This window comes from Antechinus flavipes, chromosome 4 (genome assembly GCF_016432865.1).
Source record: "Antechinus flavipes isolate AdamAnt ecotype Samford, QLD, Australia chromosome 4, AdamAnt_v2, whole genome shotgun sequence".
Lineage (NCBI taxonomy): Eukaryota > Metazoa > Chordata > Mammalia > Dasyuromorphia > Dasyuridae > Antechinus > Antechinus flavipes.
In genome coordinates this window covers 24,192,580-24,219,500 of record NC_067401.1, presented here as the reverse complement: position 1 = coordinate 24,219,500, position 26,921 = coordinate 24,192,580, and the positions used below count along the sequence as shown (strand labels likewise).

At 54.2% G+C, this 26,921-nt stretch overlaps 1 protein-coding gene across 1 annotated transcript in view; it reads left to right on the top strand.

The window, feature by feature from the left end:
• The window catches only part of PIGL (phosphatidylinositol glycan anchor biosynthesis class L), a 134,496-nt gene extending 107,671 nt beyond the window's left edge, over positions 1 to 26,825 (top strand). The window contains exons 3-7 of the mRNA XM_051992086.1: positions 2,053 to 2,143; positions 9,314 to 9,381; positions 19,894 to 19,925; positions 24,720 to 24,853; positions 26,362 to 26,825. Of these exons, the coding sequence (XP_051848046.1) occupies positions 2,053 to 2,143; positions 9,314 to 9,381; positions 19,894 to 19,925; positions 24,720 to 24,853; positions 26,362 to 26,460 (424 nt within the window). The 3' untranslated portion in view covers positions 26,461 to 26,825. The remainder of the gene's footprint in view (positions 1 to 2,052; positions 2,144 to 9,313; positions 9,382 to 19,893; positions 19,926 to 24,719; positions 24,854 to 26,361) is intronic.
• The last annotated feature ends 96 nt before the right edge of the window (positions 26,826 to 26,921 follow it).

The following is a 26,921-nucleotide window of genomic DNA, read 5'->3' as shown; positions in this document are numbered from 1 at the left end:
GTGTTTTCACCTTTTTTTTCCTTCTGTTTTTTTCTTATGGTTTTTTCCTCTTGTTCTCATTTTTCTCTCCCCAATATGAGTCATGGAAATATGTAAAAAAAATAAATAAATATATCTGTATAACATAAAGAAATAAAATTTAAGAGAAAAAAAGAAGCTTTGTTATACCAAACTGATCATCTCTTCCCCCTTACCCCACCAGTCCTCCCACACTTGAGTAGGTTCTCGTCTCACTGCAGTTCATAATCTCAGTGATCGTTAAATCTTTTCTCCCCACCATCATCCACCATGGCCAATCCATTGTCAAGCCAGAGTGAAACCCTGTCTTTTGGAGCCTCTTTCAAAGATCATAATGATGATGGCTCCTGACTATAAGGGAAGCCAAGTTGGGAACAAGAGAGCCTCCACTGGACCATAGGATTTTCATGTTCATGGTATTTCTCTCACTTGAACTCTCCTCCCCATCTTTTCTGCCTCTGAATCCCCTTGTCCTTCCAGGGCCAGCATCCATGAGGTGGAACCCATGCTGATGCCCCAGAGCCTGTAAAACCAAAGTCTAGTACCCGGTTCTGCTGCCACTGAAGGCCGAGCTGGAGGAGTTTCGAGCTCTTCCATGTAGACTGGAAGCTCCTCATTAGGCAGGGCTGTGGGGGGCAGTAGGAGGAGGGCTGGCTTGGGAATCCCAGGCCCGCGTTTGAGGTTCCGTCCCACCCTGCCCTGTCGGCCAGATTTTGCTAGATGACCTCTGTGCATCCATCACTCTTGGCGCCTCTGACTCCATGATCTCAGAACCTGTGCAAAACCGAGCTGGGCTGAGAGTTCTTCTGCCATAGGCTAGCAAGCTGCGGTCTCATTGGGGGAGCCCTCCGTGCTGGCAGCCCCCTTACGGGGGATCACCTCCCCACATTAGTGCTGGGGGGGTTTGGAGACGAGACATCCAGGCTTGGGACCGGGGAGACCTTGATTTGGGTCCCTAGCTGTGTGGCAGTGGGCAAGTCATTGTGCCACACACAGAGAGGAAACTCGTGGAAGAGATAGATGTTGTACATGTGGGAGGAGACAGATGTTGTACAGGTGGAAGGAGACAGATGTATGTGTGGAATAAGACAGATGTTATGTGTGGAAGGAGATAGATGTACAGGTGGAAGGAGACTGATGTACATATGGAAGGAGACAGATGTGTGTGTGGAAGGAGATAGATGTACATGTGAAAGACGATGTACTGTGGAAGGAGACAGATGTTGTATGTGTGGGAGAAGACAGATGTTGTACATATGGAAGAAGACTGATGTATGTGTGGAAAGAGACAGATGTACGTGTGGGAGGAGACAGATGTACGGAAGGAGACAGATGTTGCACATGTGGGAGGAGACAGATGTTGCACATGTAGGAGGAGACATGTTGTACAGGTAGAAGGAGACTGATGTACGTGTGGAAAGAGACAGATGTACATGTGTGAGGAGACAGATGTACGGAAGGAAACAGATGTTGCACATGTGGGAGGAGACATATTGTACAGGTGGAAGGAGACTGATGTACGTGTGGAAAGAGACAGATGTACATGTGGGAGGAGACAGATGTTGCACATGTGGGAAGAGACTGATGTACATGTGGAAGAAGACAGATGTTGTATGTGTGGAAAGACTCCCCCCGGGTGCTATACTGGAGAATACTGACTCCACAACCCCTCACTCAGCATCTTGTGTTGTACATGGCTCTCAAGGTGTGAGGTCCTACCTGTGTTGATGGAGGAGCTTCCCCATATGAGAGTTCCTGCCAGTGATGACATAGGGTCAATCTCTGGCCTTCTTCCGATTGGCCGGTTTTCTGGCGCTGAGTTTCACTGACCTTGGGTGGGCTCTTCGACAAGACCCCAGACCGCCATGCTGAAAGGCTGCCTGGCTTGGGAGGATCTCCCAGCCTACTCTGGGGTGATCTTTGGGGGTCTAGCCGCCTCTTCTCCACAATGACAGATGAGGAGGGGGCTTCCAGAGGGACCTCAGCGAGGACTCCCCAGGACTCCGCTCACTCTCCTGTGCTTCTCTCTTTCAGCCATCTCCCGGACGACCCGAATGTTCAGTGGAACACAGAGCTCTTGGCTACCCTTCTCTTGAGGCACATCAAGGCTAACCACATTGACCTGGTAACGTAACCCCAGCTGTTCACCCGCGCGGGGCGTGTTCTGGGATCCCCGAACTTGGAGCCAGCAGACCTGGCTCTGCCATTCTGCGAGCTCAGGCACCTTCTTGGCCCCTCAGTTCCCCCAGCTGCAAAATGGAGATGATCCCGTTGAGGGTCCCAGGACTGTTGGGAGAGGAACGCCACAGAGCACCAGCAGGCGGGCAGCTTTGTGGCTTTTCACTGGCTGCTGCTTCTTGCGTTCAGGCAGAGAGCGGAGTCCCTTTGTCCGTTCCCCAGCTCTCAGTGACTCTAGCAGAAGGGTTCCCGACGCGGTGCCTTTTTCCTCACTGGTTACACGAGCCTGGGCACCAATCACAGCTCAGTACAGTTGTGGTGACAAATATGTCTACAAGAGCCCCTCGGAACATGTCAGTCTCTAACACTGTCTTGTTTGAGCCTCAAAATAGTCCTATGAGCCAAGTATCAAGGCACTGTTACGCCCATTTTATAGATGAGAAAATGAAGACTCAGAGAGGTGTCAGAGGTGGGATTTGCACTCAGAGCTTTCTGACTGTCTGTTAGCTGCCCCTGGCTGCGTGCCCCCCTCTGCAGCGTTCCGCCAGAAGCGGCTGTCCCCAGGATTTCCCTCAGAACCAGTGAGATCAGTTTGTTAAGGCGAGATACCAACGAGGGTTACTTAGCCCACATTCACACAGTGCTCTCCTCACTAGGAGCCGGTAGTTAGAGGAGGCGACAGAGGTGATGTTGGGGCCAGGTCTGGTCCTCCACCCGTGAGCCCCCGCTGCCCCCAAATGCAGAGGGAAAGGCTGTGGTTGGGGGTAACCTTGCCCGCCCAGCCCGGCTCGCATCCCTTCCTGGAGGGCCTCTGCCCGAGGCAGGGCTCACTTTCACCTCCGACGGCACAGAGCCCCGGTCTGTGGGGTTCCAATGCATGTGTGGTGGAACGTGGCTCTTCCCTGGGGCCCATGTGGCTGGGTCAGAGCTCCCGGAGGCCAGGGAGCACGTCCGAGCTGCCCTCTGCCCCTCCCGCCCGGGGTCTGCCCCTCGCTGCAGACCCGGTGGGAATCCGGAAAGCCCGACACTCGCATTCGGGGCGGGATTCTCTGGGGGAAGATCTGCTTGGTCTGCCCTGGAAAGGTCCTGCCATTACTCGGCTTCATTTGGCTGTAGAGCGTGACCTCCTGGTCTGAGGTAGACGCAAGAGAGCCGTCCCAGGCTAAGTCCCACTGCCCGCCTCGCCTCCCTGGGGACCCCGGGGCCACTTCTCCCGGCCCTCGGGAAGCCCAGAACCACCGAGAAGGGGGCCAGACCCTGCACCAGACAGCCGTGTCGGGACCGAGAGGCACCCGTAAGTCACAGGGCACTGACGGGGCACGAAGATGATGTCAGATCCAACGCCCAGAATCGTCAGGGAAGCCATGAGGTGAAAGCCGCCACCGAGTGACTAAAGAAAGGGTGGGTGCCCAGGGTCCGAGAGCTGGGGGCGTCTGCAGGGCCATGGAGATCCCTGATCCAGGCGCCAGCTGGAGGAGGGAGGAAAAGGCCCATCTGTGATAAATAAACTTAAACCACAGAGGAAAACAAAACAAGAGGCAGGTGACAGCCCGAGACCTGAGTCCTGGTCTAGTCACTTCCCTCAGGAATTTTGTCAACTGTAAAATCTTTGTAAAATGAGGAGACCAAAAGCTAGCCTGCGGGACCTAGCCCTTTCCTAGCACAGCCTGCAGATTAAACAGGATTTTTTAAAACCTGTGCTAATGTCCTTTCCAACTGTCAATCGGATTAGGCGCACTCACCTCTCCTCGCTGCTTTTCCTGGCCTGCTCTCAGGATCACTGTGGGGAATCAGGGTTCAGGAAGTGTTTCCTGCATATAGGAGGAGTGTGCTCTCTGACCTGAGGCACCTCCCACTTGGGATTCTGGGGGATACCCCGAAAGGGAAGGGGTCTTCCTTCATACCATCAGCTTGAGCCCCCATTCTGGGTTCCTCCCACTGTTATCCCCTAGGGAGTCATGCCCCAGTTTTATTTGACTAATTAATATAATTTTAAAAAACAAAAACAGAAGTGTAACATTCTACCCCCCCTCCCCCGGCACTGGAAGGGCTCACTGTCCCCCTTCCACCCTAATCTCTGGGGAACTAAACTCAGACTTTGTTCAGTGGCCACCTCCAGAGGCAGCAGAAAGCTCAGTGAGCTCTGTTCTCAGCTTTCCCTGGATCAGGGCCCACCATGGACCGCTCCCGGACTCCCGGACTCCAGACGGGCTTGCTCTCCTGACCTTCCTTGTAGCCTCCCCCAGCTTCCTTTCCCTAAATGAATGAGCCAGCGCTGAGGCAGGTGAAGGACCCGGGACCCCCTGCTCTGTCCCCTTTCCCTACATCACAATCTAACCCAGGGAGAGAGAGCCCGGCCGGCTGTTACAGGTCTGCAGACCGGAGCTGCTTACAGCGTCTACACGGGCTCAGAGCCTCTCCTGTACCGGGCCCCGTGGGGCTAGACCGGAGCTGCTTACAGCGTCTACACGGGCTCGGAGCCTCTCCTGTACCGGGCCCCGTGGGGCTAGACCGGAGCTGCTTACAGCGTCTACACGGGCTCGGAGCCTCTCCTGTGGATTTTCACAACCTTCCATCACCCACTGTCCCTCCACATGGGCTCCTCGATCTCTTACCTGTGGGAAGTTACATCAGTGGGGCTCTGGGAGGGCTTCCAGGGTCTGGCTTGTCGGCCAGCCCCTCACCACATACGTTCTATTAGCACTTGCTTCTTTTTCAAAATACTCCATCATTTATTGTCCAAATGGCAAAAGTGACAAAGGTCACACACTGGATTAATGGCAGAGTCAAGAACTGGACTCCCATCTCCTTCCTCCGGGCTCCTAGGCCATACGGTTCTAATGGAGGAGACAGACACTGCTGTGCAGTAGGTGAGGGCAGCCCATGGAGACACTCTCTAAAGGTGGCAAAACCTTGCGTGAATGAAGATTTCTTCTGAACATTCCAGCTAAAAGTATTGCATGTTTCCAGGAGGCAGGGGAGAGGGGGCCGTAGAGTTGGCTTGGGATGGGGCGGGATTCTGGAAACCAGGCCTACCTCGGGCTGAGGCAGAGGCGTTTCACCGAGCCAGACTAAAGAACGATTCAGCCCCTCCGCCTGAGAAAGACCTGAGAAAGCAGAGGGCTCGCCACGGGAGACAAATGCTGCATTTGTTGGAAAGGAACTTGGATCGGAATCCTAGCTCTACCTTTTACTACTTACGTGACCTTGGGAAATATAATCCAATAAGCAATCCAACAAGTTTGACTTGTCTATAAATATTTGTTTTAAGAGCTTTTCTTTTCTTTGCTCTTCTTTCAATGGGTGAGGCAGATGGGAAGTAGAAAAAAATAAATTTTAATTGCAAGAAAATTAAAACAATCAGGAAGAGATATGTTTAAAGATAATCCAAAAAGCATTTTTTTTTTAAAAAAGTCTCCAAATGCTGAGCACAAAGATCAAGCACAAAAATCATGGGTCCTCAAGGGAGTTTACTTTCTACTGGGGAGATGAGAGAGACAGACAGACAGACAGAGAGACAGAGACAGACAGAGAGAGAGAGAGAAGAGAGACAGAGACACAGAGAGAGAAGAGAGACAGAGAGAGAGAGAGAAAAGAGAGACAGAGACAGAGAGAAATAGAGAGACAGAAAGACACACAGAGAGACAGAGAGAGACACAGAGAGACAGAGACAGAGAGACAGAGACAGAAGAGAGAGAGAGAGACAGAGAAGAGAGACAGAGACACAGAGACAGAGAGACAGAGACAGACACAGAGAGAGAGAGTGTGTGTGTGTGAAGGCTGATGCAAAGCCCATCAAGATATTCTTCCCATGTCTCTCATACTTATCCTTTTCATTCCCACCCCTCTGACATCATCTATCATCTGTACCATCATAATTCAACAAACATTTAATAAGTATCTCCTGTGTGTAAGGCTCCATGCTAAGTCTACGGTACACAAACATTTTTTGAATGACAAGGATGAAAAAATGGAGGTGACGCTTGAGCTGCATCCTGAAGAAATAGAGGATTCTGTGAGGTCTTGATGAAGAGGGAGTGCAGTCCAGGCGTGAAGGGCCAAGAGGGCATGGAAGTCAGCAGCTGGCAGAGGGCCCCATATGAGAAGGGAGAGGAGTCTTGCCAAACCAGAGAGACCAGAAGGGGAGAAACATAATTAGGCTGAGGCAAGATTGCTGAGTTCATTAAGAGCCAATCAGAGGAGTTTATGTTGTATCCTTGAGTAAAGACTTGAGGCAAGGAGACCAGTTGAAAGGTCATTACAACAGTCTAGGCCAGAGAGGATTGAGGGCTCGGTTATTGTGAGAGTTAGGTGACCAGACGCTGGAGGAGCAGCAGAATTTGGCCTCCGATGGTGGGAAGGAGGAGGAGGGGGGGAGGAGGAGGATCGTAGCCCATCAGAAGAATGGCGGGGCCTTTGATACAAGTAGAGAAGCTTGGAAGAATGGGGGAGGAGGCAAGGAAGGGTTGTGTTGTAGACACACTGGCCTTAACGGGCTTCGCTCATCTTGCCAGCTCTGTCACGGCAGCCTCCCCTCCAGGAGTCCACAGGCCTCCTGACTCTTCACTGATTTCATTGTGTCTCCGGCCTCAGAGAGAGCTTCCATCAGAGAGGGGAACCTTCTTGATTCAGAAGAGTCATAGAGAGCACTTCTCAGACCTTAAACTGCTCTGTCCATGTTGGTGTTTGTATGTGTGAGTGTGTGAGTGTGTGAGTGTGTGTGAGTGTGCGTCTATGTGAGTGTGTGCATGTGAGTGTGAGTGTGATTGTGTGTGAGTGTGCGTCTGTGTGAGTGTATGTGTGTGAGTGTGTGTGTGTGTGTGTGAGTGTGCGTCTATGTGAGTGTGTGCATGTGAGTGTGATTGTGTGTGAGTGTGCGTCTGTGTGAGTGTATGTGTGTGAGTGTGATTGTGTGTGTGAGTGTGCGTCTGTTTATATGTGTGTGTGTGTGTGCACGCACAAGAAAACTAGACTTGAAATCTGACAAGACCTGAGTTCAAAGCTGGGAGACCTTGATCAAATCACTTGATCTCTCAGTCTCTGTTTCTTCCTCTACAAAACTGCAATAATAGTAACTGACATTTCCTCAGAGGATGGTGAGAGCTGCTCGTGAGATAATTCCGTAAAGCGCTTGAAGTGCTACAGATGTGTCAGGGATTATTACAAAGATTTTAAAGAGATGAAAAAATGGAAGTGTGCAAACAGTAAGGAATGGAGACAAAAGAGTACGGTATGGGAAGTCTCAAGTGTGGTCTGGTGATCCCGGGGTTCCCCGAGACCCTTTCAGAAAGGCTTCCACATCAGAACTATTTTCTTGATAATCCGGTAAATATCAGTAGGTGTGACCAATATAAAGAACAGCTCTGGGGGATCATCAGTTATTTAAGAACATAAAAGGCTCCTGGGAATTTTTGGCAAAGTAACTAGAGAGCCAGCCTCAAAATCGGAAAACCCGCCTCCGTTACATGCTGGCCGGGCGGTCCTGGCCAGATCCAAGCGACTCTCCAGGACTCTCGAGTGCAAGCAAGTGGTGATCTGCATTGGCGAAGAGCCTTTCCTCGCTTGGAGTGCTCTATACCAGCGAAGGCCCAGCTGCAGTCCAGAGTGGAGAAGTAAAGAGAACACCAGGAAACATGGGCCAGTGCACGCGGTTAGTCACAGAGTAAACAAAGCAGAATTGGGAAAATGGACGTCGTGCATGCAACCCTGTGTTATAGAGTTATGATAAGCACCAGGAAAAGTCTATGGGAAAAAACAAATCAGAAGAGGCTGGAAACAGGGTGGCTCCATTCATTAGATTGTACACATTTGTGATTTATTTGGCATTTGCATTTTTTGGTAACTTTTTTTTTTCATTTTGTGTAATTTAATACTGGTTTTAATTGAATTAAGTTCTTGAGGCGTTATCTGGATGCCCGCTCCCGGAGCTGTAGCGGGGATTGTCCTTCAGGCCTCGGCCGGCCCAGAAGAGCCCAGATGAGCCCCTGGCTCCCCCCCAGCTCTGAGATGCTGGGAAGCTCTCTCTGGTCCTCCTTGCTCTCCCCGCAGTATTTCTAGGCTCTGTGATCCCCCCCTGGAGCAGATATCATTTTCTAGCTTGTGTTTGGACATTGGCGTGGCTAGCTGTCTGTCTGAGGGTAAACGCCGTCTTATTCGCATTCATCTCCTCCATCATCCCTGCCTATATTAGGCTCTTGGTGTTTATGAGTCTCAGTTCCAATGTCATCTTCTGTACCTGAAGCATGCAGTAGGTACCCAATAAAGAGTTATTTCCTTCCTTTCCTGCCCATCTTGTTGGCCTTCGCCCCTGCCTCAGGACTTTGGCTTTGTATCCCCTTAATGTAGCGGGCGCTCTTCCAACAGGCGCTAAGCTCCTTGGGGCAGGGGCAGTTTCATTTTTATCTCTGTCCCCAGAACCAGTGACTTGTATTTGATAAGTACGGATTGATCATAGGAATCTGCTGTTGGGAACAGAAATATTAGACAATATTCACAGTAATGAGGACATGAGGAGAGCAGTAGAGCGATGGCCACCACTCCACAGGCAGGGATGAGTTCTGGGAGCAGCCCTGGAGTGCACGGATGATCCCAATTCTTCATTCCCTGCAGCCAGGGCCCAGCCCACTGAGGCACCTCCTGAATCCTCCCCAAGGGGACCCATGTCCTGCCTAAGCGTACCCAAGGCGTTTGGATTCCTTAAAAACTGGTGATGAGGGTCTCTGGGTTGGAAGGGGAGGCTATTCCTGGCCCTTAGCTCACAGACCCAGAGTGTACAGTCATTATGGCTGTCTTTGAAGAAAGGGTTTGGTTTTTATTCTGGTAAAAATCCCAAGTCCCTTCTCCCCCCAACACAACTGCTTCCTGTCGTGAGGCGCAGTGGTCAGCTCAGCCCCTGTGAGAAGCATTTAGCCCCCATTCCATCCTGGTTGTGAGCAGGTCTGGTCACCCCCACTCCCATTCATGGGACCCCAAAACTGGCCCTCATTGACCTCAGCACCTTGATTGGCCCTGGCCACCAGCACCCCCGGCAACTCCTGGTAAAGTGGAGTGGAGCAGGGGTCTCTCCTTCCCCTTCAGCTGCTCTGCCCACCTGACTCCGGCCTGGCTTTCTCCACAGGTGGTGACCTTCGACACTGGCGGGGTGAGCGGTCACGCCAACCACATCGCCCTTTACTCCGCAATAAGGTAGGACATGGGGAGAAGGGGGGCGCGCTTCTGGCAGTGTCTCCATCCTCTCCAGGGCTGACCAGAGATAGGAGCCATGTGTGCTTGGGAGCTGGGAGAGAGGTCATGTGGGCCGGGGGGAGAAGAAAGGGGGGGGAGGGCACTTGCTGCAGTGTCTCCTACCAACCAAAGCAAGGAGCCACCTGTGCTGGCAGGGGGAGGGGACCCAAAAGCCTTTTCTCTTAAGAGTAGGCTGGTCTAACCACAAGCAATTATAGCAACTGTGCCTTGGAAACCCAGAGCCACCTTTACTTCATCCTTTTTTGGGGATGGGGGGAGAGAACTGTAGCTGTGGTTTCATCATGTAGGGAATTCCCAGTGAGGAAACTTCACTGCCACCTGCTCCACCATCAGTAATGTTAGAGAGTTTCCTAGACACTGAGAGGTGGTTAGGTGACTTGCCCAGTATCACCCAGCCAGCGAAGTACAGGTCAGAGGGACCGGCTTGTACCCAACTTTTTCTGACCCCGAGGTGACTCTTTATATACCATCTCGATTACCTCTTAGACTGGGAATCATCAGAATTCCGGAGGAATTTGTAGTTTCCAAAAAATAACCATTAGTGCACATTATCTCTTTAGACTTTGCAAAACACCTGTGACAAGATAGTGTTAGGATTATGATCTCACCTTTATGGAGTCTGAAATTTGGAAAAGTCACGTGATGTGTCCACGGCCTTCTGGCTAGGAAGTGACCAAAAACAATACCCCAAGTCTTCTGACTAGTGAGTCAGGGCTCCTTCCTCTACAAATGGACATAACTTAAGATATTATTCTCTCTCTCTCCTCTCTCTTCCCCTACTGCTCTCTCCCTATATTATTTATATATATATATATACACTATAATTTCTATATATTGAATATGGATATAATATATAACTATATATTATATTATAGTGTATATGTCATAATTTCTATATATTGAATATGGATATAATATATAGTTGTATAGTATATCCATATTCAATATATAGAAATTATAGTGTATAATATACTTACATATAATATGCATATGTTATTGAAAGCGTAAATTTTGTAGTAAATAACCTTTTCTAAAAGTTCTTTAATTCTGACTGGCAAATTGTTTATATAAAATACGCTGATGGGGGCTCAAGAGCCACAGAACTGAAATCCAAACACACGGGCTCATTTCTAAAACTCTTGAGTTGTTGTAGTCGAGTGTCTCTCTGAGGAACAGATCTTTATAGAGTGACAGAGAGATTGTTATTTTTCAGTCATGTCTGATTCTTTGGGACCCCTTTGGGGTTTTCTTGGCAGAGATATTAGAATGCTTGCCATTTGCCTCTCTAGCTTGTTTGACAGATGAGGAAACTGAGGGAAACAGGGATGAGTAACATGCCCAGTGTCACACAGTAGTAAGTGTCGAGGCGGTATTTGAACTCTGGTCTTTCTGATTCCAAGCTCAGCAGTCTAGCTAATGGACAACATGGCTGCAAATTACCATTCTATAGCTGAGAAACTGAGGCTTGCAGCAGGTCACACAGCCGGTAAGCTTCTCAAGCCCAGATTCTATGACCCTCAAGACCAGTCCTCTTCCCATTATTGTACCCAGCACTGAGAAGCTGCCACAAAGTGCCAATGCTCGATTCTTTGAGTACATGTACGAGCCGAGGGATCATCCTAGTCCCCCGGGATAAATAGGTGAGCCAAAACTGAGTCATAAAGAAAAAATAGAAATCGGGGCTGAAATTTATAGCAGTTCCCATGGAGACACGAGTGTATTGAAGAGTATCCGACTTGGCTTTGGGAAAGTTCCGCGTTTAACTCTTTTCAGCTACTTCCTACGTGTGCTGCATGTATGTACATGTCATCTCCCCGTTAGGATATAAACTAGTGGCCGGGACTATTTTTGACCACATGGTACTCCCAGTCCTCAGCCCAGGGCTCTTAATACAAAACTGTTCTTTGCTAAAATTGCTTCTGGCCTCTGATCTCTGGGCTCTTGGGCAAAGCGACCTCTGCACCACAAAGATGGCGATACTTGACTCTTATCTCACGGTGTTATTTTGAAAAATGGGTTTTGAGGACCTTAAAGAGCTGCAGAGTTGAAGTCATCATTACTCTCCAAATGAGTCCAGAGGGAAAACCGGGCAAGAGACTGGGCGGTGGAGTTAGATTAGGAGTGGTGAACTCCCCTTCCTGGGGAGGGGAGCCTCGGCTGGCATTGCCAGGCAGCGACCTGTTGAAGACAGGCTTAGGGGTCGGGGTCTCCTTCCGAAGCAGCCCCACGGCCTCAGCACCACGGACAGCCAGCATGCCAGACTGAAAGTCAGACCAAGGGGCAAGTGGGCCCTTTCCTTCCCGCCTGCCCCTCTCCCCAGGGGACCTCCCTCCTCAGGAAGATGGGGATGTACCGACTTGTAGGAAGCCAAGAGTTAATTTTATCTGTAGGGCCCTTGGTTTTTCATGGCTGGTTTCACAGAGGAAATAGAGCGTGACCACATGGCTGAGGTTCCTGCCCTGCACAGCTAGCTCTGCCTGCCATCTCCCGGGCCGGGGTGGCTGAGCTGAAGCCCTTTCCCACAGGCCTTCTCAGCAGACCCCCTTCTCCTCCCAGTGAACCGAGGCAATCTAACTGGCCTGGAGCCTGCCTCCCTCCACCGATCCCCTGAAGGGGCAGCCGGCAGCCACAGAGTGAGGGGAGACCCTGTGCCCCTCCCCTCTCCCCCCTCATCAATCCCTCCTCCACACAGCTTCCAAAATAGCCTTCCTAACCCACAGAGCCAGAGAAGGGCATGAAAATGTGCCTCCCTCCTTCCTCTGCAGAGAGGGGGAACTGCGGCTCTGGAGGACTGAGCCTGCTGTCAGAATGGCTGCACTCCGTGGGCTTGGCTGGCCTGATGAGGGAGACCAATTCGGCTGAGGACCACAGTGCCCAGGGAGGCTGGGAGGAGAGGCCGAGGCCGGATTGGGAGGGGCTCTAAGATCTTAAGCAGCTTTGAGTTTTTGGGGTTTTTTGAGGAAATTGGGGATAAATGACTTGCCCAGAGTCACACAACAGCTTTGATTTTAACCTAGAAGCAATAGGGAGCCACTGGAGGTTTTTGAGTAGGGAAGTATCATAGTCAAATAAATCACTTTGGTAGCAAACTGGGGTCAGAGCGTCCGATCAGGTCACTTGGTCCTAGGATATTTGGACCAGGACCTAATCAATTGTGATCCAGCCTTGTAGGTAAACCCCGGGAGGCCTGCATCTCACGGGTATTTTGGATCAACTCCCTCCCTAAACCAGAATCGGGCAGTGAATACAAAAGCAAAAAAGATCTTCTCAGCCGCCCTCCAGTCCTGCATCAGAGCTTTATCTGTGAATATTGGCCTTCCTGTGGGAATTTCAGGCTCCATTTACAGAGGAGAAATTTGGAGGGCTGAGCGTCCAGCAACATGCTCCCAGGGATCTTAGGTCGAAGAGGCCTTGTGGAAGGGAGGGGATGGTGGGTCCAGATTCAGGTCCCAGTCCTGGCTCAAGTCCTTACCAGCCGGGTGAGTCACTTAGGACCTCTAGACCCAGTTTCCTCACCTAGAAAACGAGACAGGTGAACTTGACCCCCAGCTCCTTCCTAGTTCTCTGTCACCCAACATCTCCTGGGTGAAGGGTCACTGAGCAGGGCTTGCCTCTGCCCGCTTCTCCCCAAGGCACCCAAAACACAGATGAACTAGATTTCAGAGCTTTGCGCCAAAAAGGGCAGGGAAACTCCTCCCTCCTGATTCCCCTCTGGAGTTCTGCTCCTTAATCAGAGTAGAAAGGTGCTTCCACTCATTTTTTTCCTTTTTCAGAATTTAATTTTTTAATAACTGTAAATTTAATTATATTTATAATACAATATATATTATATATATGAATATATATGTGAGAAATGTGTTTACTACATATATGAATTATATAATTATAACACGTAACTATATAATATAATAATGCATACTATTAATTATATTATAAATATAACCATAACTCATTATATAATATGATAATTATAATCTAACCATTAATAATTTAATATATGTACAAACAATTTTTCCCACTTGTTTTTAAAACTTTTGAGTTCCATATTTTCTCCCTTCCCTCCACCCCCCACTGAGAACAGAAGTGATTTGATATAGGTTATACTTGGGAGGTCATGCAGAGCATCTCCCTCATACTCATGTAGTAAAAGAAAAGCTTGCCTGCCTGGCTTCTTTGCCGAGGTGAGGGCCCAGGAGCGTGGAACGCTGCACACACGTCAGATTTGGTTGATTTGCCGCCAGTCATGCTTTCCGGCCTTTTTTTCCACTGTTATTTCCTGAGGCAGAGATCCCACTTTGAGTGGACAGAGTGTGGAAGGGAGAGGGACAGACTCCAAAGAAGGTGATAGAAAAACAAAGGTCTCAAAAAGGGGGAGTCAAGTGGCCGGGCCTGAAGGTCTCCCCATTTCCCTGGCAGAGCGATGGCCTGGGCCCGGCTGCGGGTCTGTCAGATGCTCCAGGCGTCATTTGGGGGGCTCTGGGCTCACTCCCCATGTAGGGCACATCTAGTCTGCGGCGAGCAGGGGGGTCCCCCGGGTGGAGCCCTGGATGTCCCCAAACTCAAGGTCCCTCAGGTTTCTCACAGACCGGCTTTTCTCTTCCTTGCTCCCGGTTGACATTGGCTCAGTTGGGCAGAGAGAAGGCTGCCTTATGGAAGATAGTGGCCCTTCCTTCCCTGTCCTGCACTTCCCCCAGCCTGGGGGGACATGGGATATCCTGGAAATAGAATGACTGGAGAGTCGTTTTTATCTCCAGCTCCAGCCTCCCTACGAATGAAGATTCTTGGTTGTTTCCCCTGAAACAAAAATGCTTCATTAATGCCATCACCACTGAAAGGAGCACATTAACGAGCACATTTCCTGGAACCTGGTGGGAGCTCTGGGAAGGGACACGTGGACGCTGCTGAGGGGCTGAGGAGAGGGAGACGAGAAGCATGACCCGGCTCCTGCAGACTTGAGCATTATGCCCCACCAGAAGCGGGTCGGTGCAGTGGGGAAAGCCGGCTTCAGAGTCAGAGGGACTCGGGTCCTCCGGGGACCCAGCTGGTGACACCATCGCAGCCTCCCAGTGACAGCTGGCAGCTCTCTGAAGCAATTAAACTAAGAACGGGGGTCTACCTTGGTGAAGATAGTCTCCACACTGGGAGTGCCTCCTAACTGTGACAGATCCAGTTAAAGGGGAAAAAATGGGTGCTGATAAAAATGTTCAGGATGATGTCTCTGAACTAAAGGAGACCGGGGGGAGGGGAGGCAAGGAGAGGAGGAGGGTCCGTGCTAAATATTTAAATGTGAATGGGGAGCGCGGTTAAGCAGGGAGAGCTTCCTAGTGAGGGAGGTTGAGGTTGCACCTTGAATAGACACTAGTCCTGATTGGAGCGAGGCGGCGCCCAGGGGGCACAAGGTGGAGGCCGCGGCAGCCTAGGAACAGAGCTGGCAGGGTGTGGCAAGCACGGGCACTGGAAGGCCTGGCCCTGGGCAGCGCTCCCCCTCTAACTCTTGGCTGCGGGCTGGTCCTTCCCTTTCCCGGGGCCCCACTCTCTTCCTGTAAGATGAGGGGCTGGACAAGGGGCTTCCAGGGGTGCCCTCCAGCCCTGATGTTCCATGATTCCCCTCTGTGGGAAAACAAGGCACGGAGGAGCTCCACGGAGGAAGCACAAGGGCAGAGGTTAGCTGTGGAGCAGGGAGAGCCTTGGCAGCCCCACAGATAGCCTGGAACATGCTCAGGGCTCCCCAAGAAAGGAAACCCCGAGGCATCCAAGATGAGTTGTTGTTCCGCAGGACAACATCCAAGGTGGCGGCAAGAGATTGGGGAGCTCTGGCTGAGCAGCAGCATCTGGGGTGAGCTTCCACTGGGAACATCTTTGCCTGGAGAAGATGCTGATTGTTGTTGCAGTGGGGGAAGAGAAGCCTCCTCACCCTCAGCCAGTTCTGGGAAGCGGAGGCTGCTGGGGGCAGAATGGCCACCCTTTGCCCAGCGAGTGGGTGTCCTGAGTAGTGTGGAAACTTCACTGGAGTCCAAGGACCCGCTTCAATCTAGCTTCTTTTTCCCCCCTGAGGCAACTGGGGTTAAGTGACTTGCCCAGGATCCTGTAACTACCTCAGATTTGAACTCGGGTCCTCCTGACTTCAGGTGCTCTCTCTACTGGGCCACCTCACTGCCCCAAATCTAGCTTCTTGAGCAAGTCACTTAGCTCTCCCAAACTGGATTATTTTAGCTTTAAGATCTCTTCCAACTCTAAAGATCCTGTGATCCTAAGCCCTGTCCTTGTATCCAATTACCTGTGTGACCTGGAGCAAGGCACTGCCCTTTCTGAGCCTCAGGTTCCTCCTCTGTAAAATGGGGGAGAGGGCTAGACCTACATCTAGGCCAGCTGGTGGCACCACAGTGCAGAGAGCATCAGGCCTCAGACACTGGCTGGCTGTGTGACCCTGCGCAAATCACTTTACCCTTTTTGCCTCGGTTTCTTCCTCTGTAAAATGGGTTGGAGAAGGAAGTGGCTGGCCACTGCGGTATCTCCGCCAAGAAATCCCTGAATGGAGTCACAGAGAGTCAGACACAACTGAAACGACTCCACCACACAGGACTCTATGTCCCGGGATCTTGGGAAGGAAGTATGGCCAGTTAGGGGGTGCAGCCGACTTCATTCGTTTCAAGCTTCCGCTCAGTGGCTCGAGGCCAGCGCGATTCCGCCCTTCTGGGCCCTCTCCCCCCTTCCCAAACCTTGGCCAACAATTCTCTAAACATAAGATTCCCGAAATGGCCTCAGTGAGCGCAGCCACCTCTCCCCTACTTGGAGCTTCTCCAGGAAAGCGTTCCAGGGCCCTGGAGATGATTGGTTTGGGAAAGCTCTTATTAGCATGTGTGGCCTGCCGAGAGCAGGAAGAAGGCCGAGCTCTCCAGCCTGGCTCGCAGCCCTTCCTGGGCTAGAAGGAGACTCCCGCATGTGTCCTTTGGCATCTTGTGGGAAAGGGGCTCAGGGAGCGCCGGCAGGTATGGAAAGACCTTCTCGGGGGAGAGCTAAAATCGCCCCCCTCCTGTAGGAATAATGGCTGACACTGAAGGTTTCATATGAGTTACTTGACATACATTACTTTATTTGGTCTTCACAACCACTGGGAGGCTGTCGTTATCCCCATTAGACAAATGAAGATGCAAATCCCAGATATCATAGCCAGGGAGTACTTGAGGAAGGATTTGAACTCAGATCCTCCAATCAAGGACTCTATTCATTGCACCACATAAGGAAGGATTGAAAGGAATTAAAGAGCCCACAGGGCTCGTGTCCAGGCACATGATGCCTGTTCCAGCACCAAATAACCTCTCCTACATGTCACAGAGAGCAAGTAAGTACGCGTCTTTTCCCCTTCAATTTACAAATTATTTCTTCCCAATTAATAATTTTTATTTATAACCTTTGGACCTTTTAAACATCTTTTAAACCTTTCCGCTATACTTCTACCTATTGTCTCCTCCTTTGGAGCAAAGAAAAAAATTGAGCAAAACCCACTCAATAAAGACAGAACATCTGACCCTAGGCTGTACTTCCTCCTACCCCACCTCTCTCCCGAGTGGAAACACGTTTCTTTCTCTTTTCTTTATGACCGCCGAATTATTGAATGAAAAGAATTAAATGCCTCCTAGGTATCAAGCATTATTCTAGCTTCCACTCCCACAGAGAGACAACACTTACAGGGGAATTGGGAGAATTACTGGAGAATGGGACGGTAGGGCCATAGATTGTCATTCCCCTTCCCAAACCAAGAATAACTTGGATCAAGGCCTGCTCCCAGAGTAGGAGGTAGATGGGGAAAGGGCCAAAAGCATCAATGCAAATGGCGCCAGGAAGGATGGAGAGGAGGCATGGACTGTGGCCAGCTAGACGGAAGCAGTGAGGTGACTTCATACACACTGACTGGTCAGTCAAAAGCAGCTTTGGGGCAGAGTTCCAAGTGTCCTCCAGGACACTCCCCACCTCCTTAGGGCCGCCTCTGGGGAATAGAACCGGGCAGCTGCCATCCCTGTGCTCCCTCATCATTCTGCCATCCTCCTCTCTCTCAGCCTTATTGACTGCAAGCAGACGTTAACCCAGAGTGGTCTTTGTGACTGGACCGGGGAGTTAAAACAAGGGGGCCTACGGTTCCCTCTGGGGAACAGGGCGCTTCCCCAAATAGCACTTTTGTATGTTCTGTGACCCACTTGGCCCCGGCTGGCCACTGGACAAAGCAATTAGCCGAGGACAATCTGGGGAACCCGAAAGCCTTCTTTGCATCCCCTTCCCGCTCTCCCGACCCCCGGTACACACAGCACACACACACTCCCAGGGCCTCGGCTCCCAGCGCCGCGTCCCACGCTCATTTTCTAGATGAGCACATTACTGTACATCTACATCTCATTTGATCCTCGCAATCTCCCTGTTGTCCCCAGGCCAAACACTGGAAGTACAAAGTCAAAAAGCCTGCCCTCCCCGAGCTCCCACAGCTCCCAGAGCACGGGGACGGCAGCCGCAGAAGGAACGGGGAGCAGAGCGGGGAGATGGGGAGCAGAGCGGGGCACCGGCTTCAGGGGGTGCAGAAAGGCTTCTGGAGCAGGGCGGACCTTAGCTGGGACTTAGGAGAGCCAGAGCTGGCAGGTGAGGATGGGGGCCACAGGACGGAATGCCAGGGGAGCAGAGCTAAGACTGGGAAGGGCTTTGATGGGGAACAGGATTTCACATCTGATCCTGCAGGTGATGGGGAGCTACTGACAGTCATTGAGCAGGGGAGTGATGGTCAGGTCTGCTCTCAGGAAGGTCACTTAGAGTAAAAAGTGGGCTGAGGAGGGAGAAATGAGGCGGGGAGTCCGGTCACAAAGATCCTTATTGAAGTATGTATCGAAGCAACATTCAAGCATTTTTTTCACAGCTTCTAGGGTTACTCTCGCCATCTGAGAGGAATCTCAGGTTCAGACCCTCCTCCTGGTAGGATGCCCACGTTCTTCCCGTGAGGGACCCTGGCTCCTTGCCTGAGCCAGCTTTCAAGCAGACCCCCCTTGGCCCTGGGCTCCCCTCTCCCTCCGGCTCTCCAGGAGTTCTTTCTTTCTGTTTCCTTCCCTTCCCGGGGTTCCGGGAGCGTGTGCCTCGATTTCCCATCTTGTCTGCCCTTGGCACCTACCCTAGGGAGAGTCCCTCCTCATGCTTGTGGCCCGGGGTGAGAGCAGGGCAGGCCCGGGCAGGCCAGGTGGGCCCAGGTGGCAGGTCTCCACCCCTTCCCCGGGCCCAGCTGATTGGTTCAGAGATCCGGGCGGAGCCTTTGGGAGCCTTTGCCCTAGATATGGCACCAGAATGGATGCGGGCCCAGAGTCTGGGAGACTCAGGATCCTGTAGTTATGGGGATACGGGCAATCCCAGTGAGAGCTGTCCTGGTTGGGAGGAGGCGGGGCTCCCACAAAGGGGGGGAGGGCCCGGCTGCCCCCCAGGAAGGGCTCGGCCCTTTGACTCATCCCCCTGTAGCCCTCAGTTTCCAAAGCTGTCAAATGGAATCAAGCACACCTTTTTACTGTGGCTACAGAAAGAAAAGAACCTACTGTGGTAATAGTTAAACAAGTATCTGTAGGTTTTTCCAGCAGGATGCCCTGCTGAGCCCGGGGGCTCGGACACCCTCATTGGAGGGAACTCCTGGGGCCCGAGCTCCCTCTCCCACTCAGGTCACGCCTGTAGGTTATAGAGGGGGAGCCAGCAGGAGCCCGGAGGCCATTGGGACCAGACCTCTCTGACAGATGAGGAACCGGGACTCGAACCCGGGCCCCCGACTGACTGGATTCCCACCCACCTGGGCTGAGGCAGGGACCCAAAGCAGGCCAGACTCCCTGACTCCCTGAGCCCGGGACGGGTCCTTGCCTCCCTTGCTACCACCTCAGGTACTTAGAGAGTCAGAACCAAGCAGGACACGTCCTCCCCTCTCAAGGAGTGTGCGTCCTTTGTGGGGGGAGGGACGGGGGGAGCGAGGGAGGGGGGAAGCCTGGAGAGACTGTGGGGAAACGTAGGGAGGAAGGAGCTGCCCTCAGGGGAGGGCTCAGCCGGGGCTTCCTTTGGGGGGCCCTCAGCGAGAGCTCCGGGCTGGGAGCCCCCTCTGTCTACTACATCATGTGAAAAATTAGATCTTCAAAAACGTACGGAGGGATCCTTATAACAAAGGAAGATATTTTGAAACGGAAAGCAGCGCCCGGAGCCGTGGGGTGGTCAGTTGGACTGGGTTCAAGTCCTGCCCCCGACGGGGCCTTGTCCCGCGGTGTGACCCTGTGGCCCTTGGCCTCTGACCCCCACAGATGAAGCTCCAAGACTTCAGTTGTAATTGGGAGCTCCCTGTGCTAATGAAACCGCGGTGGGGGGGGGGGGGGGGCGGGGGGAGATCTCCTGATCCAAATGTAAGGTCAGTCCTTATAGAAAACTTACGCTTGGGTCTCCTTCCCTCTCCAGGTTCCTGCGCTCCACGGGAAAGCTGCCCAGAGGTAAGGTCAGCCCCTCGGCCTGCCCCTCCCAAGCATTCTGTTAGCTAGGAGCCCCGGCTGGGGTCAGCGGCAGACCCCCCGCAATCAGAGGGACCCCCCCAGGGTCGCCCCCTCCATTTTTCTGAAGCTTGTGTCTGCAGGCCCAGGGCCGTCCTGAGGCAGGATCATAGAGTGCCAGACCTGGAAGGGGCGCCGGACATCAGTCCCGGCCTTGGCCAAGGAGCCGGCCTCCAGCCCACCCCGCCCCAGTCCCCAGCCTCCAGCCCCTCCCCCCCAGGCCCTAAGCCAGGCCGCGGAGCTCCCACCCAAGATTCTCTTCAGTTCCTTTGGCTCCCGAACCAGGGGCCCAAGCTCTCGTGTCCTGTAGCCAAACCGCCCCGGGCACGGACCCGGTATCTGCCTCCCCACGGAGCTCTCGCTCTGCCCAGGACAGAGCCCGGCAGCCCCGAGGCGGCCGCACACGGTTCCATGGGGGTCCCGGGTCTGCACGGGGCATTCCTTCGAGGGGTCATGCGGGACAGGAGGGCAACGTCCCCATCCCAACCCCGTGTGGGCCTGGTCCCCGCAAAGCAGCTCCTCGCATCCCCGACCCTCGGCGGGGCAGAACGGACGAATCGGAGCCGGTGGCTCTGGTCCCTCGGGACCACCTGCCCTCCCTGGTCCTCGGTCCCTCCTGTGCAGGATAAGGGCGTGGCCTGGTCTCTGTGAGGTCCCTTCGTGCCCCAGCTCTAGTGATGCTGCTGGGATCAGGCCGAGCCCCGTCCGGGCTCCTCCCTCCATCCTGGGATCACTGCGCGGCGCATCAGGAGGCAGCGGGGAGGAGGATGCTGGGGGAAGGAGGATGGCAGCGGGGAGGAGGATGGCAAGGGGGAAGAGGATGGCCATGGGGAGGAGGATAGCAGCAGGGAGAGGAGGATGGCCATGGGGCCCCAAGACCCTCAGTACAAAGTGAATCTGCTCCCCACTGCAATATCAGGAGCAAGGCTGGGGGGAGGACCCAGAGCTCTGTCCCTCTGATATCCCTGCAGCCAAAGGGCATAGAGAGATGCCAAGGGAAGGGGCAAGGCTGAGACCCAGCTGCTTCGGACCTGGCCCTGCCCCCCCTTCTGGTTGCACAGGAAGCACTTGGGAGCCGGGAGCCAGGGCCCCCGGAGGGCGGTGACTCCCCAAGGGAGGGGCCCATTGATCTGGCCCACGAGGATACCTGGGCGGCCCTGGGCAAATGAGTCACCTCCCAGACATCCTGTTTCCTCCTCTGTAAAAGGAAGAGGGGCCAGGTTGGTAACCTGAGGACTGTGAACTTTTAAAAACCAAACAGACACGCTGATGGCTGCCCGTCAGGGACTGTTTCCTCTAGGATTCCAGGTGTTCCGTGTCCAGAGCCCGGCTTCCGAGAAGGGCCGCAGGCTGCCCCAGGTGTTGCCAAAGGGGTCCCTGGTACAAACAGGCAAAGAAGTGGGGTCTGGGGCCTGCGGGTCCCTGCCGGCTCTCAGCGTCAGGGCCAGAGACCGCCGCTGGCCCCAGTGGGCACCGAAGTCCCGCTCTGTGGGCTCCACCTCGGCCCCAACTGTGGGAAGGAGAAGTCACAGGAGCACCTGTCGAAGGGCACACCCAGCAGCGGAGGCCAAGGAGCCCGGCTCTGACGCAGGACTTAGGATGGGTCTTCCTGAGGGCAAACTCGGGGCCTCTCCCCATTAGTGAGATGAGCCCCCAGCCGCCCCAGGGACGGGCTCCGGGCCGGCCCCTCCCCTCCTGCCCATCAGGGTGGGTCCGGCCCCGCAGGTCCCTGCCCTCTGCCTGGGTTGGCCGAGCAGCCCCGGCCGATGGGAGGGATGACATCGTCCCTCAGCCTGCGCTCGGCAGCCGCTGGGAAGGCTCCGACTGGGGCAGCGCTCGATGCTGAGCCCTTCCAAATATAGCCGGGCAGCGCTGCCCCTGGCATGTGACGGGCAGGCCCAGGGAGCCGGCGCTGGCCGAGGGGCTGCAGCACAGACACCTCCTGGGGGGCCTGCTCTGCTCCGTCCCCGCCCGGTGCCCTCGTAAATCACGTCCAGCACAGCCAGCGGAGCTCTCCTCGCAGAGGTCAGGGAAGGGCGCCCGGCCCCACCCAGGGCTCCATTTTCCCTGGGATCCTTCCTACCCCGGATGGAAGTCAGCCTCCTTGCCCTTGAGCAAGCCCTGACTTTGCCCAAGGAGACACTCCCAGCACCAGGGATCGTTGCACTGCCCGAGGGCGTCTCTCCTGGGCCGTCCTATCCCCGGGTCAGGTCTGTGGGCTCCTTGTGCCCCAGCCGGCTGAGGGGGCCTCAGAGAGAGTCTGGGAGCCGGAGATCCCCCCAACACCTCAAGTTCCCCCGCCCCCAACACGGTCCATGGAGACCCCACCAGGTCTGCGGGTGTAGACCACACTGCTAGGAGATGAGCACCCACTTCTCGCTCCCTGACTCCCTGCCCTCCCTCAGCCAGCCCCTTCCTGCCTTCCCTGCCTCTGGGTTCCTCATGGCGCTCTGAGAAGCCCAGGGTCTAGAATCCACCCCCGGGCCTCAGTGTCCAAGACAAGGAGGCCGGACCAGTGGAAGGGCTCTCCAGCTGCCATTCTTCCTGCCTGGGTGGGGGGGTCCCTCGGGCCTCCAAGAGGAGACGGCCCATCTTTTACTGACCCCCAGTGTGGCTGGAAGGGAGCTCCAGCTTCCAGCATGGCCGAGGCGAAGGAGCCCTGATGGCTCCACAAAATGGGCCCCATAACAAATAAGCCACAGGCTCGGAAGGTGAGAACGAGCTCCCAGCCTCCATTTTCTCCTCTGAAAAAGGAGGCCGCCCCACAGTGGTCAGGGAGCCCCGAGTTCAAATCCAGCCTCAGACACGTGTGACGACCTCTGCCAGAGTTTCTTTGTCCATAGTCTGGCTACATTAGGAAGTCATGAGCTCTGGACAGGCTTTCATGTGATGCTGTATGATTCTGCCCAAGGGCAGGAATATCCCTGGCACAAGGAGACATTTAGAAATAAGTGAAGGGGGTCAGGGGGATTTTAAGGGGAAGTGATTTGAGTGCAGGGCCCGATGGCAAAAAAAAAAAAAAAAAAGTTTTTAAAAATAGATTTTATCGCTGTCTCTAGCTCTTACGGCTCCTGGATTTCCCCTGTCTCTCCTGGTCCACTCCGCAGCCTCATATCAAAGAATAACACGCTTTAAAAAACATCCACAAGCCACAGTCACTTGGTTGTGTTTTTTAATCTCTCCAGTTTTTTCCTTTTGCTCTGATTTTTCTCTCCCAATATAATTCATGAAACAATGTGTGTGATAAATCAATAGGAATATCCTCCCAAGCCCCGATCCCGGCCCGGCAGTCCCCCGCCAGGGCAAGGATCCCAGAACCCCCCCAGTTCTGCCCGGGCCTCCCATCTGAGAAGCCCCCCCAGGAAAGGAGAGGCCACGTGAGTCCTGCCTATCCCGGAGCGGGGCCCACGTGGTCGGCTGCCCATGAGGGAGCGGCACCGAGCGCCATCTGCCGCTCCCGGACCTTAACTGCAGGCCGCTCCCAGGCCGGCCCCCGTGGGGTGACCTTCACCTTGGCGCCTCCCCTCCCCTCCCCCTCCCGAGGCGGGGCGGGGCCGGGCCACGCGACCCCGCCCTTCTCCACCGCAGGCCGCCGGCGGCCTGGTTCCCGAGCGTCCCCACCGCTGCCCGGAGGGAGCAGGGCCCCAACGGAAGCCTGCCCGCCCCTCCTCAGAATCCTGGGCTTAAATGCGTAGCATAGTCTAGAAGGAAGCCAGGAAACGGGCTTTGAAATCAAGTCCAGAAATCAATATTATATAATAATTATAATGAGAAATAAAAAAAGAAACAAAGTCCGGGTCTGCAGGTTCAGAAATGCTGAGACTCTCGGCCGGCCCGCGTGGCTCCGCCACAGAAATGCCCAAAGTTTAGGCAGGAAGCAGGAGGAGCCAGGCCAGGTGCCCGAGGCCCGGCGGGCGGGAGAGAAACGGGCTGCGCTGCGTAGTCAGAGGGAGACTCCTGGGAGGAGGGCCGGCAGGGAGGGAGGAGCCAGGGCCAGCGTGGTACCGAGCGTTTGGAGCAATGTGGGAAACGCAAACGAGGGAGAACATCCGGGAAGCGCTTTGCCGCCCTAATCTAGATCAACCCCCGCCCTTATTTGCCTGTGAAGGCGTAAATGCGGGAGCGCCGGTTGTGAGCGCACTTATGGGAGGAGCCGGGGCTCCGCAGGCTGGAAGGAGCCCTTCCCTTTTAACAGTGGGGAAACTGGGCCCCAAGGAGCTTCAGGATCCGCGGCTGGGAATTAGTCGGGTGGCCCAGCAGTGCCTCCCACAGGGGAAGGAGGGACTCTCAGGGAGCCACGGACAGTGAATGTGTTTGTCCACCTCCCCCCCCCCAGGCTGACAGCAGCCCCACAGCCCGGGGAGTAGCGGGGAGCAGGGACAGCCCGGGCAGCTTCAGTTCCCACTGAGAATGTCTCGGAAAAGACGGACCAGTGGAGGCAGAAGCCGCTGTAGATACAGCTGGCCCGGTCCTCGCCATTTTACAAAGGGGTGAACTCGTGTCCCTGGGAACTCCATGACCTGCCCAACGCGAGGCGCCCTGGGAGCGCTTTATTCCTAGTCCGACGCCCTTTTCGTTGTCCCTGTTCCCTCCAGGACGCAGCAGGCGATGCCGCGTAGGACTGAACTGCCAACGGAGGGAAGGTGGTTGGGAAAAGCCACGATCCCATAACAAGGGAGCTAACCCTCTTTCCCCTTCTTTTTCCTTCCTGCCTCCCTCCCCCAATCCCTTCTCCAGAGTGTTCGGTCCTTACCTTGGAGTCTGTGAATATCCTGCGGAAATACCTGTCCGTCTTGGATCTGCCCTTCACCTGGCTACAAACCCAGGATGTCCTCTTCGTGTTAACCAAGAAGGAAGCTGAGCAAGCCAAAGTAAGGGTCCCTTGCCCCCTGCCGTGTCGGGAAACCCCTCAGCCTCCCGGGTCCAGCAGACTTAGTCTCTGGCCGCCTCTGCTAAGGACCATCGCCTCCTACTCCGTTCCGGGTTAGGGGGTCCTGTCAGAAATTTCTCCGGGAGGCGGGGAGGTCAGGGAAAGCGTGTTGGTCCGCATCCGGTCCCAGAAAAGGTAAGTTACTCCAGGAGAAGGCAAGCTCCCTGAGGGCAAGGCTTACTGGTTTCGGGGAACGGAATGGCCCGCCCGGGATTTTGCCAAGAAAGCCCTGTAATGGGCTCGGGAAAAGTTGGACGCGAATGAATGACGGGGCAGCCCTCGGAGGCTCACAGGGCGACCAGTCCCTGCTAAGTGTTGAATGAGCAAATCCTGAGGCGCTTGATGAGGTTGTTCAGGCATTTCAGTCCTGCCGGCGCTTTGTGCCTCACTGGAGGTTTCCTCGTTGAGGAGCCGGAGGGCGGCCATTTCCTTCTTCGCTCATTTGGAAGATGAGGGGCTGAGGCGAACAGGGCTAAAGGGCGAAGGCCAGATTTGCCCTGGGGACCGTGAGCCTTCCCGGTTCCAGGCCCAGAGCCCTGTCCGCCGCAGCACCCAGCTGCCCACTGGGCAAATACAGAATGAATAAATGAAGGCATGGGGTGACTCGGGCAACCAGAGGAACTGACACAATGAGTTTCAAGTGTCTATGGGACAGTCAGTCAGTGATTCAGGACCAGGATTCGGGGGAGAGGCTTGGAGCGTCTCTAAAGAGCTGGGGATTATCAAGAAGTTGAACCTGAGAGAACTGAAAGAGGAAGGGAAGAGGGAAGAGAGAGGTCATGGAGGGGCTCCCAGAGGACCCGTGGGGTCCAAGAGCAGCACTTCCAGGTCATCCTGGCCAGCACCCTGTCTCTACAAATGGGGCAGTGAGGCCCACAGAGGGCTTCCTACAGGCCGGTCCCAGCAGTGCCCAGATTCCAGCCCAGGCACTCTGGCTCTGGAGGCTTCATGGGCCCTTCGGGCAGCTACCAGAACTGCTTTTCAGTCTCCTCGTCCCCCAAAGTCTCTGCCTCCTTCTCAAGCCTGTTTTTATGGTGAAATGAATCAAGGGCAGCTGTGATGGGGAAAGGCAGCTCATGGCCTGAGGACGCGTGGGCAGGGTGAAGGAGGAGGGCTTCCCACAGCTGCCGGGGCCTTTGCTCTCATCGCTGTCCTTGGGCCTGGGAAGCCGCACCTCAGTCCCAGCCCCACGCTTGGCTGGGGAACGCTGCACTAGCTGCTTCATCTCCCTGGCTTTCCTCCTCTATAGATCGGGGGTGATCATGGTAGCGCAGCCCAGCTCACAGCATTCTGTCCAGTCCAGTGAGCATCCACTAACCACCACGCCCCGCCCTAAGCTCTGGGACCCCAACACAGGAGGGGAGCTTGGTCCCCCTTCCGGGGAGTGCCCCCCCGGCTGGTGGTCAGGCAGACACGGGCCCTCATCCTTGTCCTTCTTCCTCCCTCCAGAAGGCCATGCTCTGTCACAAGAGTCAGCTCCTCTGGTTCCGACATCTCTACATCATCTTCTCCCGCTTCATGGTCATCAACTCGCTCAACTTCCTCTAACACAGCAGAGAGTCTGAGCATCCCAAGCAGACAGGGCTCTCTCCAGCCCTGGACCCGGGGCCGGAGGCTGCTCTACAGCTGTTCCGTCTCCTAAGGTAGAAGGAGGGCGCCGGGAACCCACAGCAGAGCTCATCTCCAGTGGGTTGTCATGGGCAATAAGCGTCTGCCCTTCTCCACCCAGCCTGGGACTGACTGTACCAAAGAACCGGATCTGCAGGAAACTGATGGATCTGAGCCCTCCAGCTCAGTGGTTTTCTGTGATCCGTGTGGCCTGATAACATGGGAGGGAAAGGGCAGGGGGCCCATCAAGCGAGGGACAGAGAGCTAGCTTCTTTCCTTTCACCATTAAAGCTTTGATATTTTCACATTGGTTTTACTATTTCCTGTGAAAGAGCACAGAGGGCTGAACTTGGAGGCAGGAGAGCTGGCTCTGTTCCTGCCCCGCTGGGTGAGTCCATGTT